The 18,731-nt window shown below is 42.7% G+C and overlaps 1 protein-coding gene across 3 annotated transcripts in view; it reads left to right on the top strand.

Moving 5' to 3' along the window:
- NEDD9 (neural precursor cell expressed, developmentally down-regulated 9) overlaps positions 1-18,731 on the top strand; it is a 140,455-nt gene that overhangs the window by 38,329 nt on the left and 83,395 nt on the right. For all 3 annotated transcript variants that reach the window (XM_039526144.1, XM_039526145.1, XM_039526146.1), the window contains exon 2: positions 2,023-2,229. In XM_039526144.1, coding sequence (XP_039382078.1) covers positions 2,227-2,229 — 3 coding nt within the window. In that variant the 5' untranslated portion in view covers positions 2,023-2,226. The remainder of the gene's footprint in view (positions 1-2,022; positions 2,230-18,731) is intronic.

Genomic DNA, 18,731 nt, shown 5'->3' with positions numbered 1-18,731 from the left:
CTCTCTCCCTGCAAACCTCTAGACAAGGATCTATATATCACATCACAGCTTTCAAAATACCTTAAGTTATGGAAGTTAAATTCCATGCATCACACTAGTGGATAACAATGGGACCTCAGTAATGTTATGTTTGGGTCACTGAAGACCCAAACAAAGCTTAAAAAAAAAAACTACTAAGGGATGTTGTCAGTGTGACACTGGCATACCAAGTGATGGGTCATGCCCCCATCCCTCAGATGAATACTAACAAATACATAATTGGAATCAGCCTGGCTCACCTGTGTGTTAGTATTATTAAAAGAGGTATTAGAAATACAAGAATGTGTTTAGTGTTTAGACTTTATGGGATGCTTGCAAAGTGGTGCCTGCATTAACCTCACTTTTAACATCTGTACCTCATGTTATAAATAATATTTGAGCATTTGTATTATGAACCTCTGTAACTGTGTAAATCACCAGACAGGAGAGAGAGATTATCTTGTGTGAAATACTGGTCTCCAACTGAAGGTGTATGTCCTGCCCAGTGGGGATGACGCGTGGACACCAGACAGACTAGTGTGGAGCATTAAAGAGGACAAAAGCCTTTGTTGTTTATTCTTCCTTCCCCCAATGGAGATGAGTCATACAAGTGAAATTCCTCTCCTCAGCAGAGTTTGCAGCTCAGAGCACAAGGGGCTCAGGGGAAGGGAATAAAAACCCCTAATAGAAAGGAACTATCTCTCTATGCTGCTTGGATTTTGACGGGCAAGGTTTTCTAGGAATAAGCAAGAGAACCCCAGTGCTTAGCCTGGGTTATCCCTAAAGAACATATAGAGCTTGCTTATTATAGAAGCTTCTATTACCTTTTGAAACATAAGATTGTAACTCATGTGTGTTTAGGTTCATTTGCTTTAACCTTGTAAATAACTCATTTGTTTTCTTTTCCTGTACAATAAATCTTTAGATAGTTTATTATAGGATTGGCTACAAGCATTGTCTTTGGTGTGAGATCTAAAGTGCAATTGACCTGAGGTCAGTGACTGGTGCTTTGGGACTGACCTGAATATTGCTATGATCCTTGGTGTAAGGGACCATCGGTCACAAAGATATACTCATCTGGTTGGCAAGACAGACTGGAGTACCCAAAGGGACTGTCTGAGACTCCATGTTATGTTTGATAATTGGTTAATGAAATCTAAGTACAGAACTCTCAGCCAATTTGGGTGTATGCCCTAGTTCTTAATAGTCTGCCCTGAGATTGGTACTCACGCTCTTGAGACACTGCAGGACAGCTTGACAAACAGCTCAAAAGTTAGATTATAAACTCTTCAGTGCGGAGAGAAGCCCTTATATTTTTATGGTTTGTACAGTGCCAGCGAGGTCCTGACTTTAGGTTCTACTACAATACAATGCAAATAAATAATATGTTACAAATATCATCTTAACTATTAAAACTGAAATAATTTTTTTAATCCAGTTTACTTTTCACTCTTTGTGCTCTTTTTCTTTGTGTTTCTCTCAGTTTGTGCAATGAAAACAGAGTAGTTGGTTTCACTTTGTTCGCAGTCATTTTCTAGCTATTTACACTTGTGAGTTCTTAAGAACTAACATAAAATTATAATGTTTGGGCTGAACATAGCTTTTGGAATGTTTCTTTGATTAAAGAACACTTTCTATTGGCCAAGTGTGAATATAATAATAAAACTTCACCAGGTGAATGAACTAAGGTGTTTACCCAGATTTGCATGGGTAAATTAGCCTCCTGCAAAACAGCCTAATCCTTTGAAATGCATATAAGGAACTATGTGTTGCTAGTTGAGAAAAAAAACATATAGCATGTGGGCACTGGCAATGTTATTAAAACACATACCTCAGACAGAAGTGAGATCCATCTGAGCTCATTTCCATGCATCAGTAGGAGTTTTGTGGGGAATCCCAGTGCAGCTCAAAATGGTTGAATTGGCAGGTTGGTAATGTGATGAGAAGAGATTTTTCCCTCTTTGATCATCTGCATCACTGTGTTTTAATGACCTTTTGTTTCAGAGCAACAAAGTGCTTGTGTCCGTTTAGAAATATTTGGAACAAGGAAATCCTGGAAGTGAAAAGACGACCTACAATAGAAAGGACAAAAATTAGCCAGCATACCAAAATGCTGGATTTCCTATAGAGATTGTTATCTTCAAGATACAGAGCCCCTGTGTTCCTAGGATTAACATGCTGTAGGTGAAACGTCAGAAACATTGGATAATGGTAAGTTTAGTTTTCAATGACGTTAAAATTCATTTTAATTCATGTTAAGCATTTTTTTTAAATTAAGCTCAGCAAGGAAATACTTTGTCCTCTTAAACAATGCAAACCGAACACCCACCTCATTTAGAATTCTGACTGCTCATTGTTAGGATTGATTGCAACCAGTCATTTTTAGGTTTAGGGCTGTTGAGAATCAATAGTTCTGTTTTGCCTTGGATACTGCCTAGACCTGTAAGCCATTATTGTAGCTATGTCCTTAGTGAACATGTTACCAAGAAGATTACCTCATGCATATAAAACATTAAAACACATTGTTCTGGTAAGTGGGTCAATAAGTGTCTAACAGTTAATTCAAGTATGATTTGCTAATTGGTATTTGTCTGTCTGTAACATAACTTTTAAAGAATGCAGCCAATCAGTTCCAAGATTTCAGGAAATGTTCTAGGCATCAGTGGTAAGAAACCTAACTGATGTTGGTGACAATTGGAAAACTGGAACCCTGGAAAAGCCTGATTTACACACAGTGCCCATTTGGAGCACCCTGCTGTTGCCTGATTGGTAACATTGTGACATCAGAGGTAACTCTCCACTCCCTTCTGTGAGCTTATTTCCATACTTCAATCCTATTGGTTGCAGTGAGTCAGCAAATGAAACTGCAGGTCAAGACAGAGGTGCTTTGACAGAGTTAAGTATCAGAGGGGTAGCTGTGTTAGTCTGGATCTGTAAAAGCAGCAAACAATCCTGTGGCACCTTATAGACTAACAGACGTTTTGGAGCATGAGCTTTCGTGCATGCATCCGACGAAGTGGGTATTCACCCACGAAAGCTCATGCTCCAAAATGCCTGTTAGTCTATAAGGTGCCACAGGACTCTTTGCTGCTTTGACAGAGTTGTGTGTGCATGTGGGTGGGCGTGGGGTTCAGGACTGGAATAGCAGGGTCTGCTTCAGAGCAGGAGTTATACTGGCTGAGTAGGAGTGAGGCTGGAGGTTTGCACTGTGATTCCCTCCACACTCTGCCTGGGTCAGACAAAAATCATTTACCTTTGCCCCTCTATTCCCCAAGCCCCTAAGGGGCCAGTAGCATGCCAGATGCATTGCTACTCATAGGTAAGCACTGTAGGTGCTTTGGCAGCTAGACTTTGTATGTGCTAACCCTGGTGCATCCCAATCAGCACTCAGACACGTGGCTATGGGAAAGGTTATTTTACTAGGGCTGGCAAGAAAGGGGAACGGTTGCAAATACCCTAGGTACAGAGGCTTGAACAGTTACAGTTCAAAGTGAGCAATGGTGGTTCCTGTGTGGACTCCTGGGGGCAGTCCAATAAAAAATCGGGGCTCTTCAGGCCTGGTGCCTAAGGTGTCTCTCCAGTATCTATTCTATGGAAATACATGCTTGCAGGTTTCCAGGTTCAGTTAGGGTCTCTCATTGGGGCCCCTCTGCACTGGCTCACTGACCACCTGCTGCTGCTCCCCCAGAAGTCCCACACACAGACCTACAACCAGCCCTAGTGTCCAACAGTCACAGTCTGTTCCAGACATAGCTCTGCAACTGTTCCTGCCTCCAGTTTCTCTCCATCTGCCTGCTTGCCTCCTGGCTACCATTTCAGCTTCCTTGCAGCTCTTTGCCTCCAGGCAACCACCACTCCCAAACAGAGCCCAGACACTTCCTGGTTAAAGGACCTTTTCCCTAACTTGGCAGGGGAAAGGGAAGTGCAGGGGGGAGGGAGCTGTATACCCCTGCAGATACATCACAAGTTCTTCTACAACTGGGGAAAGATGACCTAGAAAGGCATCAAGGTTTGGGGAGGGGCAGGGTGGAAAGGAGAACAGAAAATATTCAACAGCAGTGTGGGATGTGGGGGTAATGGGGGAGTAAAAGGCAGCATGGAGGGTGCAAGCCTGGGGTGGGGTGGGGAGTCAGGGACAGAGGAGGGGATCACGGCAGCAGAAACTGACTGTAATGGATCTTATTTTCCTTTGTCTCTCATTCATAGAATATCAGGGTTGGAAGGGACCTCAGGAGGTCATCTAGTCCAACCCCCTGCTCAAAGCAGGACCAATCCCTAGCCAGATTTTTGCCCCAGCTCCCTAAATGGCCCCCTCAAGGATTGAGCTCACAATCCTGGGTTTAGCAGTCCAATGCTCAAACCACTGAGCTATCCCTCCCCCCTCCCATTGGCTGCGGGGGAGGGTGAATTCTCTCAGGGCTGTAAAACACTTTGAAATCCTCAGATGGGCAGTGCTCTATGAGGGCAGGGCATTTGGGGTCAGGGATAGACTGCATTCCTCCCCTCCTACCACCTGCTAGTTTGGCCTACATAAGGAAAGAAGTGCATAACCCTCAAGTAAATTAGCCGACACTCCTATGCTACATGTGCTTCCTTAAGTAAGCCACTACTGCTTCCCCAGCCAGAAAATACCACCGATTTCTAAGTATTCTGAAGTCTTCTTATCTTATGTGTTCTGGTTTACAAATGTTTGGAAATGGAGTCATTGATTTAAGTCACAGTCCCACACTCCTGTCTTAAGTAAAACTCCCACTAATGTCTATGGGATAAGAATACAATAAAATAGAATAAAATAATAATCTAAATAAGTGGTATAAAATCAAGGCCAGATGTAACAATTATGTAACACTTGTCCAAACCAAACCATTTTACTAAATCAGATGTCATCTCATTCACTATCAAACTCGTCCAAGTGATAAAACTGGGCCACCTTTCAGATAACAATTCAGATTCAGACAAAATTTAATTGTTTCATATTTGGATAACCACTTGCAAATCTCGGAGGAAAAAAATTTCTTATTTAGTTGTATAATTTATAGTGGTGTATCCATTAAAGGCATTAGGCCTGATTCTATTCTCAAATACGTAAATTCTTTAGGCCAGATCCCATTCTTTCATAGCTAGGGATTGCCTTGACATGAGGGAATCCTTAGTTTATGTAGAGTTAGTGTCAGGGGCAGGAAAGGGTACAGCTAGAGCACATACACACAATAACCCCTGAGGTGGCTCTAACTATTCTGTGGTCCAAAACAGCCCATGGATGCTTCCAGGTTCAGGGAGAGGGCCAGAATAATGGACTTCACATCCACTCAGCTCAGGTCCTTTGTGGAGCATAGCTCAGTTGCATCCAAAGATCTGGTCCATTGAGTTCAGTGGAGTTACTCCTGGATTACACTGACGTGAGTAAGATCAAAATGAAGTCCATATAGTTCAAATACACTGTACCCAGAATCCAGATTGCCATCTGGCAGAATGTCAGCTCACTTCTACTAAATGGGTCAGGGAGAGAGACTCTCATGTTGTCTCAACTAATGCACATACCACTTTAGAAGAGAAATGTACTGCAATTTCAGAGTTGTTGATTTATGCTGGCTTCATACAGACAGAAAGTCCTTTATTTCATAGCAAAAATTAAGTAAGATTTCCCCACCACCTGTTGTTACGTGTGCCTCCTTCTACTGCTTTTTGTCTTCTGCAGCACCATTATCTATACCTAGTCTTCCTTTGAACAGAAATGGTAATGGAGCAAAGCTCCAGAACCAGGTGGGAAACCAAATATCTACAAGTTTCGGTTGCGTTTCAGTTTGGCTCATTAGAAAGAGAAGCCTGAGTTGCAAAGATCAGATCTGGGCTCACTCAAATTCCAAAGGACCAAGGGGTCAGATCTGATGCTACAGATGTTACAGCCTCACCTCCATTTTCCAAAAAAGCCTATAATCAAGCTCCACTTTAGATGCCATAACAGTTGTGTTTATTGACAGTTGATTTCCTCTTCTTTTACTGGTCCCATTGTAAATGAAAGTCAGAGGTCTACAACCCTCTTCTCAGAGACCTATAACCCCTATATAACTAATCACAGAAAATATGCCCTGCATAAGTCATGTCAGTTATACAATTAAAGATATTTTCCTCTGGTGATGTAGATTTATTGAAGTATAAATCACTACTAAAAAGCAATTTAGTGCAGACAGGAATTTTATTGGGGGATGCAGATCCCCTGGGCTTGTCTGGAAAATGAGAAACATATTCAGAGATGATGGTGTAAGATTCACAGGGGCTACACAGAGGCCTGTCTAGACTGAGATTTAACTTTCTCATTTAAATCAAGTAAAATAGCACTGCGTTGGATCTGATTGCATGGAGCGTTCTTTGTTAAAGAGATTTTATGAAGCCCAGTCACACTGCAGAAATTAAGCTCTCAGAAAAGAGCATTGTTAAATACACAGAAAGTAAACAGGATTTGAAATGCATCAAATGACTTCTGAGTTTAGCAGGGTTTTAACAGCTCTCAATTTTTTCCTTCCAAAACCCAGGAACTTTCCCTTTTCAGATACAGGTAGAGGAGCTGAATGATGTTTTCTGGAGTTTTCGTTTCCTTCCAAGCTCACTTGGTGATTCCAATCCCTGTAACAAATCCCGTTGCCTACTCTGTCCCCATATCTATTCTAGCAACCCCATCAGAGGACCCAACCACATCAGCCACACCATCATTCACCTGCACATCTACTAATGTGATATATGCCATCATGTGCCAGCAATACCCCTGTCCCATGTACATTGGCCAAACCGGACAGTCTCTATGTAAAAGAATAAATGGACACAAATCAGACATCAGGAATGGTAACATACAAAAGACAGTAGAACCCTTCAGTCTCCCTGGATATTCTATACCAGATTTAAAAGTAGCCATTCTTCAACAAAAAAAACTTCAAAGACAGACTTCAAAGAGAAACTGCAGAGCTACAATTCATTTGCAAACTTAACACCATTAATTTGGGCTTGAATAGGGACTGGGAGTGGCTGGCTCATTACAAAAGCAATTTTCCCTCTCTTGGTATTGACACCTCCTCCTCAATTATTGTGAGTGGACCACATCCACCCTGACTGAATTGGCCTTGTCAATACTGGTTCTCCACTTGTAAGTTAACTCCTTTCTCTTCATGTGCCAGTCTATTTATGCCTGTATTTGTAATTTTCACTCCATGCATCTGAAGAAATGGTATTTTACCCATGAAAGCTTATGCCCAAATAAATCTGTTAGTCTTTAAGGTGCCACCGGACTCCTCTCTGACATGGAGTCTCTCATATTTCTTTCTACCACTTGTTATCCCTCCGTATTAAAATGAGATCAGATTAAAGATCTGTTTATTTAGGTGGATTGACCTGGAGAGAAGGAGGGGAAGAGAACCTGCTGGAGGGGTTTTTGTTTTCAGTTTTGGGCTGGCTAGGAAGAGGCAGGGAACCCCAAGTCTGGGGTCTAAGATCCTTGCCCCCCAGAGGGACCTGGCTGAGGGGTCCTGGTTGTACCTACAAGCTCTGCTTGGGACTGTGTTCCTGTCGTCTAATAAACCTTCTGTTTCACTGGCTGGCTGAGAGTCCTGGTGAATCCCAGGAAGTGGGGGTGCAGGGCCCTGACTCCTCCAAACTCCACGACAGCCCCTCAACAGGACCTGAGGCACAATCCCTGGCTTTGTATTCTTGGCATGCAAGGAATGAGGAAGTTTAGTATGGCCAGTGCTACTAGATTCCCCAGATAGAAAGGGTTGAGGAAGGGCATAGCCTGCTTTATTGTAGTGGTCAGCATAGATGGGGAGAGTGCATGCTGCACAGTAGTAAAGAGAGCTAATGAAACCTATGATCCTGCAGCGCTAATGAGGCCATTATACCTGCCTCAGGTACAAAGCCCCTAAGAGTGTCTGCCAGTGCAGCAGCCCCTCCTCATTTCCACCTTCCAGCTGGGCACTGGTTTACAGCCACAGCCTCATCCTTCATTTGCAGAAATGAGGATTAGAATTCCCAGTGCTAGAAAATAATATTTTCTCTATATGCCAGTTGTCTGGGAACAGATCCATTCATCTTCCGCAAAACCTTAGGACATGGCACATTGGGAAGGTGGCACCGTTTTTCTGCATAGCCCTCATATTTCTGCAGGGTGATATCAAGAACACCAAACCTGTACTTTTTCTTTGTAAGGAAAGACAGAGACCTTGTGGTATTCTGCTAACAATACACTATGCTTTATTTCCCCACTCTCCTGGATGGCACATGCACACCTTCCTGTTAAAGATTCTTGATACTAGGGTAGTCTACCACAGTGGCTCTCAAGCAGAGGTCCAGGGGCCATGACCAAGTTTCAGGGGGGCCGCCAAGCACGGCTGGCATTAGACTCACTAGGGCCCAGGACAGAAAGCCAAAGCCCTGCAGCACAGGACCCTGGGCCCTGCCACTCAGGGCTGAAGCCAAAGATTGAGCAACTTAGCTTTGCAGTGCCCTGGGCAGTTGCCCTGCTTGCTACCCCTTAATGCTGGCCCTGGCTTTTATATGCAGAAAAACAGTTGCTGTGGCATAGCTGGTCTGTGGTGTTTTTATAGCATGGGGGGTGGGGACTCAGAAAGTAAAAGGCTGAGAACAGGCATTTCCAGTACTAAGAAATCAGAACTTTATTCAGAACACTATGGGCCAGATTCTGTCCTCACTCAGCCCTCATACATTAATGTTGAAATCAGGTAGCTGCATGGGCATGAACTTGAACCTTCCATGTAATGTAGCAATATGTACATTTAGGGTGAAATTCTGCCTTTGCTCCGATTCCATGTAACTGGCTCTGTGGATATGGGGAAAGTGGTGGATGTGATCGATCTTGACTTTAGCAACACTTTTGATACGGTCTCCCACAGTATTCTTGCCAGCAAGTTAAAAAAGGATGGATTGGATGAATGGACTACTGTATAAGGCGGATAGAAAGCTGGCTAGATTGTCAGGCTCAACAGGTAGCGATCAATGGCTCGATGTCTAGTTGGCAGCCAGTAGCAAGCGGAGTGCCCCAGGGGTCAGTCGTGGGGCCGGTTTTGTTCAATATCTTTATCAATGAACTGGATGATAGGATTAATTGCACCCTCAGCAAGTTCATAGATGACACTAAGTTGGGGGAAGAGATAGATAGGCTGGAGGGTAGGGACAGGGTCCAGAGTGACCTAGACAAATTGGAGGATTGGGCCAAAAGAAATCTGATGAGATTCAACAAGGACAAGTGCAGAGTCCTGCACTTAGGAAGGAAGAATCCCATGCACTGCTACAGGCTGGGGACTGACTGGCTAAGAAGCAGTTCTGCAGAAAAGGACCTGGGGATTGCAGTGAATGAGAAGCTGGATATGAGTCAGCAGTGTGCCCTTGTTGCCAAGGCCAATGGCATATTGGGCTGTATTAGTAGGAGCATTGCCAGCAGATCGAGGGAAGTGATTATTCCCCTCTATTCGGCACTGGTGAGGCCACACCTGGAGTATTGCGTCCAGTTTTGGTCCCCCCACTACAGAAGGGATGTGGACAATTTGGAGAGAGTCCAGCAGAGGGCAACAAAAATTATTAGGGGGCTGGGGCACCTGACTTATGAGGAGAGGATGAGGGAACTGGGATTGTTTAGTTTGCGGAAGAGAAAAGTGAGGGGTGATTTGATAGCAGCCTTCAACAACCTCACGGGGGGTTCCAAAGAGGATGGAGCTCGGCTGTTCTCAGCGGTGGCAGATGACAGGAGGAGCAGCAACGGTCTCAAGTTACAGTGGGGGAGGTCTAGGTTGGATATTAGGAAACGCTATTTCACTAGGAGTGTGGTGAAGCACGGAATGGGTTACCTAGGAAGGTAGTGTGGAATCTCCATCCTTAGAGGTTTTTAAGGCCCGGCTTGACAAAGCCTTTGCTGGGATGATTTAATTGATGTCGGTCATGCTTTGAGCAGGGGGTTGGACTAGATAACCTCCTGAGGTCTCTTCCAATCCTAATATTATATGATTCTAAGGTGCCTAACCCTCTTCCCAAACAATAATACATGCCCTTTGTCAAAGCGTTAGGCAAGGTTAATTGGTTACAGTAAAGAAGAGTGGAAGTCAGGACTCCTGGGTTCTATCCCCAGCTCTGGGTGTGCAGGTGGGATCTAGTGGGTTAGACTAGCAGGGGAGGCTGGGACTCAGGACTCCTGGGTTCTGTTCCTGGCCCTGGGAGGGGAATGAGATCTAGTAGTGAAAGGCACTGGTTGTCAGATCTCCTTGGCTCTATTTCCAGCTGTGCCATTGGCTAGTTTACTTAGGAGAACCTACTTGGAGGGGAATTTTCAGCGGGGCTGCGATGGGTGATCTGTGCTGGAACAAAGCCCCTTCTTTATCCTTTGTGGGTTTGATATCAGCTGTCTCGATTGCCGTCAGGTCCTGGGAAGGGAGTCAGACTCCCCACAGCAGTGCCCACTCCAGCCCTTTTCTGTCTGAATGGGCACATTGGCCTCAGTACATTCAGTAACTACAAAAGGCTAGAGAGAAAATGGCATCCACAAGCCTGGATGAGAACAACTCCATTTTTGGTTTATTCACCCTCTGGGGATGAGGCCTTGGGCTTTTTGCCCCCGTGCTGCGAAAATAAATAAGATTTTTGTGGTTTATTCCATGGAAGTGCACAGGGCTTGGTTTTTCTGGGAGCTCACTCCCATGTTTACAAAGTTTAGGAGTGTCTGAAACATGAGACGTGGCTACAAGGAGCCCGGTCTGATCCAGACTGGCAATTCCCATAAACCTGCCACTGAACACATGTTATAGCATGAACAATGGGAACTGTTTAGAGATTATTTTAAATGGGATAATTGAAAGATGGTCCATGCTCTGAGACCAGCCCTATAGCTAATGCAGCCCTTGTCCCCTCCTCATCCTGCCCCCATGAAGGCCATGCAACCCCATCCCTTTCCCAATACTACCCTCAGTAACCCCTGCACAGCCCCTATCCCCTTCCCGTCCTGCCCCGATTTCCCTTGTGTGGTCCAGTGGCCATGCTATGCCTCAAAAAATGTCATTACTTTGAAGGATGTTGCAACACCTCTCAAATTTGAGGCAGCCAGACAGGTAACCTAAGCAGCATTCTGTAAGCGGAGTGAGGTCTAGGGGGTTAGAGCAAGGAGGGGCTGGGAGCCAGGACACCTGGGTTCTAACCCTGGCTCTGGAAGAGGAGGCGGGTCCCGTGGTCAAAGCAGGGAAACTATGTGCCAAGAATCCTGGATTTACTCCCCAGCTCTGCTGCTGAATTCTGGTGTGTGCCTTAGGGTATTCCTCAGTCGCTTTGCCTGTAGCTGTGCAAATCAAAATGGGAAACAAACACCCAAGGAGGGTTCACATCCCTGCTAATCAAGCACCTGGGCTACAGCCATTGTTTTGTCAAAGAGTTAATAAAACATGTCTGCAGCTATTTTCTGATTAGTTGTTCATTTAGCAGAAATTGATTGCGGGTTGAGAATAGCTATTGTGTTTTGTTACTTATTGGTTTGTTGTTTCCTGGCACTTAACGAAATAAAGAAGGGAAGATATAGACTGGCTCATGCTTGCTACAGTCTCTACAAGGTGTGGTCCCACTTTTTGCTTATTATCACATCTCATAATCAGCTTTTTCTGCAGCAGAGTATGTAAACAAAACCACTTGAGATACTGTAGGACGGAACATGAGAAAAGTTGGTTGTGTCTGCTCTCTGTCACAGATTGCTGGCATGGTTGAACTGTATTAATAGAAACATCATCTATATTACGTGCAACAAATATTGGATTTTTCTCTACCACTTTAAAAAGAGTGAATCACCATTCAGAAGATGCTCTCTGTGTTTTCAAACCATACATAATAAACATCAGAGATGGGGCCCAAACCAAAATCCCACACTCAAACACCTCAGAATGTTGTAGGTGCTTTCAGCACACAAAGTTAGAAATTTCCTGCAGTGTATTCTCAAATATTTTATCCAGCCCAGTTGTAAACACTTTCACCAGTGTCAGAGAAAGTAACACAGGTGTATCTAATGCCTGATGCAGAACGCGGTGGTTCTAAATTTTCAGCCTAACAGTCCATGGTCCTTTTCTGCTGTGATGTTACATTGCAATCTCACATCTAATTTGTGGTCCAATATGAACAAAGGATTTTTTTTTGACATGACTGTTTTTCAGAATTTTCCCTTCCACTGAATATCCATGATAAATATCAAATGCATAGCTTTGGATTTTCCTAGCCTAAGTCCTTTCATATTATTTCTCAGTAATAAAACAGTACAGTAATAACTGTAGCTGCTGCTTACAACAACCCCAATATTGTATCATTAATAGATATTTTAGAATTATTTCTGGTGTAAGCACACTATACTGTACAATACTGGTTAGTTTGTTCAGAAGCACTCATTATGCTGAGCTTGCAAAAGCAAATTTAATTAGTACATACACTATGAATAGAATCATTCTGTATTTAACTGGCAGGACTATTGGTTAGCACTGTATATGTGTATTGTTCTGTACAGTATCATCTTCAAGTTTTTGTATTAATTTCCTGAAAAAAATGTGCATTTTACCAAGGGCGAGAAAAGCCCCTGCAATGTAAGATTTAATTGGGACTCATAACTCAATTCCTTCTTTAGAAGAATAAATGAGCAGTTGAAAACACACTGAGATTAATGTACTAATCATCTGTTGGCACAGCACAGCACGGGGAAAAAAGCTAATTAAAAGGGAATTAACAATATCAGGAAGGTCATCTGAGTTTACTATATACAGAAGACAGTAGCAAAACACCAGAGTTTGTTATTGCTTTTGTAGTGTTATATTTAAGGTCCTAGAAAACAAATATTTCTACCAGGAAATTCAGTACTGGGTGTGTTTGCATATCTAAATTGGAAATAAACCCCTAATGTAGGAAAGACATCTTTTGTAGGAAATCTGGGGCTCTAGGCATCTCCAACAGGGTGAGGGACCCAGTAGTCTTCTCTTCTCATTGAACAAGGTCCCAATGAAATAGCTTCCACTTACATCAGTGGGAGGAAGAGTAGGCCCACAGGTGATATGTGGGACTTGCTTCCTAGCAAACCACCCAGAGCCAATGCACTCCCTGGCTGTAACAACTGTGCTGTCAGTGGTGTTATAGCGGGGTGAATTTGACCCACAATACATGTAAGAAAAGTGATATTTAAAAAAGAAAGACGAGGTAGGAGCTTCAAAGAGAGCCCGATTCAGCTTCTTTTGTTTTTTACTCTGCTCTTGTTCATCAGGGAGCTCAGCTCATGTGTTTGTAAAACTGTGCAACTGCCAGTGAGGCCTAATTCTCTTCAGATGTTATGGTGAATGAGTCTGGTAATATAGTAGTTACAGGCATAATACACATTGTATCTGAAGAATGCAGAGAAATAAAGGATGATAAATGCATTTGCATAGGCAGGTGTCATCCATGTTTGAAAGAATGGACACTGGCTCTGTAATGGGGGCAGGGTTCCTCTTCCATGGAGTAGTAAGGGATTCAGCTCAACCATACTTGCTAAATCTCTGGGGAGACCTGTGCTGCCACACTTTCTCAGTGTTGCTGTCTTTCAGTTTTCAATTACTCAATTGGAGCTGCACTACCAGGGACTTCTCTGCTGCTGTTGGACCCAGACTCCACCTGAGAAGTGGAGCAGGGCATGGTAGGGCAATATAGTGTGTGCATTTGGGGAGGGCGTTCAGAGTTAATACTGACTCAGAGAGCAAGGTTATGCAAGGAAGAGGGAGAGTCTCCTCCCAGCAACCAGGAGGGGGAAGAGAATAGAGAATATTTCTTCCAGCAGAAGGAGAGTGAGGTAGACCACCCCCACCCACTTCTTTGCAACAGCCAAGAGGAGAGTTACTTCATGGTTTCATCATGTAGCAAGAGGGAAAGTAGCTTTACATAAGGAATATGGTTTGGTGGGAGACATTAGGTTGTGGGTTGAATTCATGTTTTGATTTGCTAACAGGTGACAGCTAGAAATGTACAGCAGCCACCACATTCAGAGCTGGATTTGAATTGGATCCAAACATCTCCAGAGTTCAGGGACGTCAGCCCTCCCAACAGCCCCTGTTTCACAGGACTGTCCTGCTTTGACACCCAACCCCCCCAGCCTGGTTGAAGTGAACAAGTCCCACATTCGGGGCTGCCCAGCAAGGGGAAAAAGAGACAGTTTGTTCAAGGCCCTTCATTTGAAAGGGCCCCAAACTGAGTGGTGTAGTGACCCAGTGCATGGGGGTTGCAGCACCATTCAGGTTTGGCCCATCCACCCCTCCTTCTCTGTTTATGGAAGGGCAGATGGGCCAAACCTGAGCAGCACTGTATTCCATGTTAGCCATTTGAAGCATTGGGAAATATGGGGGTCACTAGGATCTTGAGTTTTGGTTAGGTCTACTGTAGAGAATGGGTTCAGCTGCCAATCTGAATCTGGAACCCTGCTGAGCTCCCAAATCCCCCACAGCACGTCAGAGTCTGGCCCCACTGCTTTTCTCCCATTAGGAGAAAGTGATGGTGTGTAAAAGAGCGCCACTCTCTGAAAGCTAGATGGCTTCTAATCCCCCGTCTCCTCCTTAGCTCCTTTTTCCTGTTTAAATAGGTCAGAGTCCTAGGCAAAGCAGAGAGCCTCTTTGATTATACCCAGATTGTTCTGATTTTGAGCTCCTGGCTGAACTTAAAGGGACAATACACTCCTTCACAGGGTGGAAGAGAAGACAAAATAATGCCATATATTCCATTAGCTTCTAGAAAGGTCCAGTTAACTTTGATTATCACCACTAACAGTTTAGCTCTGGTTGCACTTTTTAAGGTGTTCTTGCTGCTGCAAGGATGGAATCCAAATAGAAAATAACCGCTGGAAACAGTGAGAGACCTAGAGGAGACAGTTATTTACTGGAAGTGTAATGGAACTCAGTGCAATATAATGGAACTTCATTTGTCAGGCTTAGTGCTACTGGGATAATGTTTTTTGTTTTTTAAAGTCTGTAGATAGAGATCAGGTCTTGCTATCTCTTAGATGTACACTGTATCTCATGTGAGGAAACAGTTAAAGTTTTAAAATAAAACCCCCAAATAATCATTCTTCTTGTCAACAAAACTTCAAAGGAAAATATTTTCAGCTTTGGCAACGTGGCACACCCAGGTGTGTTCTTTATATGGGCTCTCTGCTGTCTGATATTCCCGTACAGGGGGGAGGCCACTTAACACTTAGCACCCTCTAGATGCTAGAATCAGATGGAAATGTACTTCACAGGGAAAGGTTACATCATGTTGCTTATTAATGGCTTTTAATATGTGAACCCTGGTTTACATAGTATCAGCATAAATATAACTCCTGTGTTATAGCAGTAAAGAAATCCAGCACTATAGTCGAGGTAACAAAAGTATTACCAAGATAACCTCCCATTTCACACGCTTATCACATTCTGAAAATGTGGCCTATGAGTCAGGACTTGTCAGTTACGTATCTATCTCAAGGTGAGGATTTTGGAAAGTTTCAGCAGAAACAGTTCATCCATTTAAAAATGGATGAAGAGTAAAAAACCCACATATTTTCCTCATTATTAAATAAAATGACTGGTTTCTTTCTAGATAGCTCTATAGCCTGAGTAGCTGGAGTTATAAAGTTGAAATATGGCTGGGAAAGAACCCTCGCTGAGAAAGTACCCTTGAGTGTTTGGGTGATTTTTCTTAATATTTTATTTTGACTGAACTATGAGGCTTTGGAATGTGCATTCTGTGCATGCCTTGGATATTTTGCATTCTGGTAAGGCCCTAAAATATGCATCTAAGCAAGGCTGTGCCTGAGTGGCTAACTTAGCATGGTCTAGGAATCTATGCTCATCCTGCTGGGTGTCTCTATAGAATTTCTATTTTGTTCTATTAAGGTTCTTATATTATACTCACTGTAATATCTAAGCACCTTACAAAAGCACATTAAGAAACGTGATTAACATAGTCACACGTGGTGCATCCTCTCACTCTCCACATCAGGAAAACTGTTTGCACAAATGATGTTTTGTTTTGGTGGTTTTTAAAATGCATTATATAACTATAAATTATATGGGTTTGACACTGTTGATAACATATGCCACAGAGATGAATGGAAACACCCTAAAATGGTTCAGGTCCATCCACTCAGTCTGCACTCAGAGGTTGTTTATGGACAACTGTCCTTCCCCAACCAATGACTGAGTCCCACAAAGCTTAATCCTCTCCTCTATATTATTCAAATGTTTACATGAAGCCACTGGGAAGCTGTGAACTAGCAGTATGTAGAGGACACCCAGCTCTACAATTTCTTTACATAAAATATAGTTTTACCAGTGTCTAGCCAAAATCAGCACTGGGATGAATAGTAGTTGGCTAATCTGAACTCATGGAACACTGGTAATAAACGAGGAGCACTATGAAGAGCTTGTCTCCTTTGTAACAATGCTCGTTCACACACATCAATTATCGCTGCAAAAGACTTCAGAAACTACCCATTCCATCTGGCGCCTGGTCACTAACCTTAGTGAAAATAAATAGATTGTCAACATTATGCTCTCCATTCCATCACAGCCTAATATAGCCGTCACTGAAAATGTTCTCACTGATTGGCAGGTATACTACTCTCTAGCCAATAAGTAACTCACTTGAACAATGGCATTATTCAGTGCTGGACACTTAAAACAAGCATGCAAATCAGAAGTCCGTTCAAAGAGAACAACCAGAAGCATAGGAATCTCCCCATTTCAACCAGTTCCCTGACCCGCTATCACAGATACCATTCTTCCAGCTGGGGAGAAGAGGCCAAGTCTCCTTTCAAACTCAACCAGTGTCATTTCTTTATTATTCAAAGGGATTCTGTGGAGTGAAACAAAGTGACCTTTCTTCTTTATCAGTCCCTTCCCTAAGGGGATGTATGTACTGTCCCTATCCTGATATTTACATTTTTACTTCAGCATAAAACAGTATTCACTGTCAAAAAGAGGGCATCCTCTTGCCTCTAAACACAAAATGTGGGCATCCTCAAAAATACCAGGGTATGGCATTCATTGCACCCTTGTTTATAACAGTACCAGAGTAAATTAACTGTAATGGGGAATCATCATTGAGAGTGTGTTGCTAGTAGGGTCGTCCACAGACTGGTTCTTGGCCCTATGCTATTCAACAATTTTATCGATGACCTAAAAGAAAATATAAAATCATCACTGATAAAGTTTGCAGATGACACAAAAATTGGAGAAGTGGTAAATAATGAAGAGGACAGGTCACTGATTCAAAGTAATCTGGATCACTTGGGATGCTGGGCACAAGCAAACAGTATGCATTTTATTATGGCTAAATGTAAATAAATACATCTTGGAACAAAGAATGTAGGATTAGAGCGTCTATGCCAGGAAGCAGTGACTCTGAAAAAGATTTGGGGGTCATGGTGGATAATTGGCTGATATGAGCTTCCAGTGCAATGCTGTGGCCAAAAGGACTAATGTGATCCTTGAATGTATAAACGGGAATCTGGAGTCGAAGTAGCGAGGTTATTTGACCTCTATATTTGGCACTGGTGCAACTGCTGCTGGAATACTGTGTCCAATTCTCGTGTCCATGGTTCAAAAAGGATGCTGATAATTGGAAAGGGTTCAGAGAAGAATCATGAGAATGATTAAAGGATTGGAAAACAGGCCTTCTAGTGACAGACTCAAGGAGCTCAATCTATTTAGCTTAACATAGAGAAAGTTAAAGGGTGACTTGATCAGTCTATAAATACCTACATGAGGAACCAATATTTGGTAATGGGATCTTCAATCTAGCAGAGAAAGGTATAACACATCCAGTGGCTGGAAGTTGAAACAAAGACAAATTCATATTGGAAATAAGGTGTGAATTTTTAACAGTAAGAGTAATTAACTATTGGAACTCTTTGCTAAGGTTTGTGGTGGTTCCTTGATCACTAGCAATTTAAAAATTAAGATTGGATTTTTTTTCTGACATACATGCTTTAGAAATTACTTTGGAGAAATTCTGTGATCTGTACTATACCGTAGGTCAGACTAGAATGATCACAGTGGTCCCTTCTGGCCTTGAATCTACAAATCTGTGAATTCAGATATTAGTTTAGATGATTTTTTTCCTCTTGTCTCATTTGGAGATGTCCGAGCCTTCTCTATTAGTAAGGTAATAGAGCTACTTGATTTAAAAATTTTATAGTAGTATTTTGAGTGTAACTATTCCCACTTAAGCTACTTGACCAAATTTAGCATACAATGCCACAAAGCAAAATAGCTAGGAGCACATAAACTGGCTTGAATACCCTTTCAAAGCCTTTGGCTAAGTCTGAAGCATAAGATTGCATACTGAGCTTCCACATGGGAAATTTTGCATTCTGCACTGAATGTGGCAGCTCTTTTTGTTTATTTTGAGTGGATAAATTAAGCAGTTATTCAGGGGTGGGTAGGAAAAGCCTGGGGCTACAGATTATCATGTAGTTTTCTAATTAGAGCAGAGTGAAAATAGGTTTAAATCCCTAGGGTACACAAAATAAGTTCACATACCCAGTGTTTGATAATTATGGTTCCCCATAATAACAGTTAATAACTACTTGTTGTTTGGTAACCTAAGGCTAATAAGTAGAATGTATCCCTGTTTGTTTTACTTAGGCTGACAAAACTTTTGAAAGAGCCCACCACAATGCTCTAACATTCCAGAGCACAGGG

Source organism: Mauremys reevesii, linkage group 2 (genome assembly GCF_016161935.1).
Source record: "Mauremys reevesii isolate NIE-2019 linkage group 2, ASM1616193v1, whole genome shotgun sequence".
Classification (NCBI taxonomy): Eukaryota; Metazoa; Chordata; order Testudines; family Geoemydidae; genus Mauremys; species Mauremys reevesii.
This window is presented reverse-complemented; position numbering and strand designations above follow the sequence as displayed.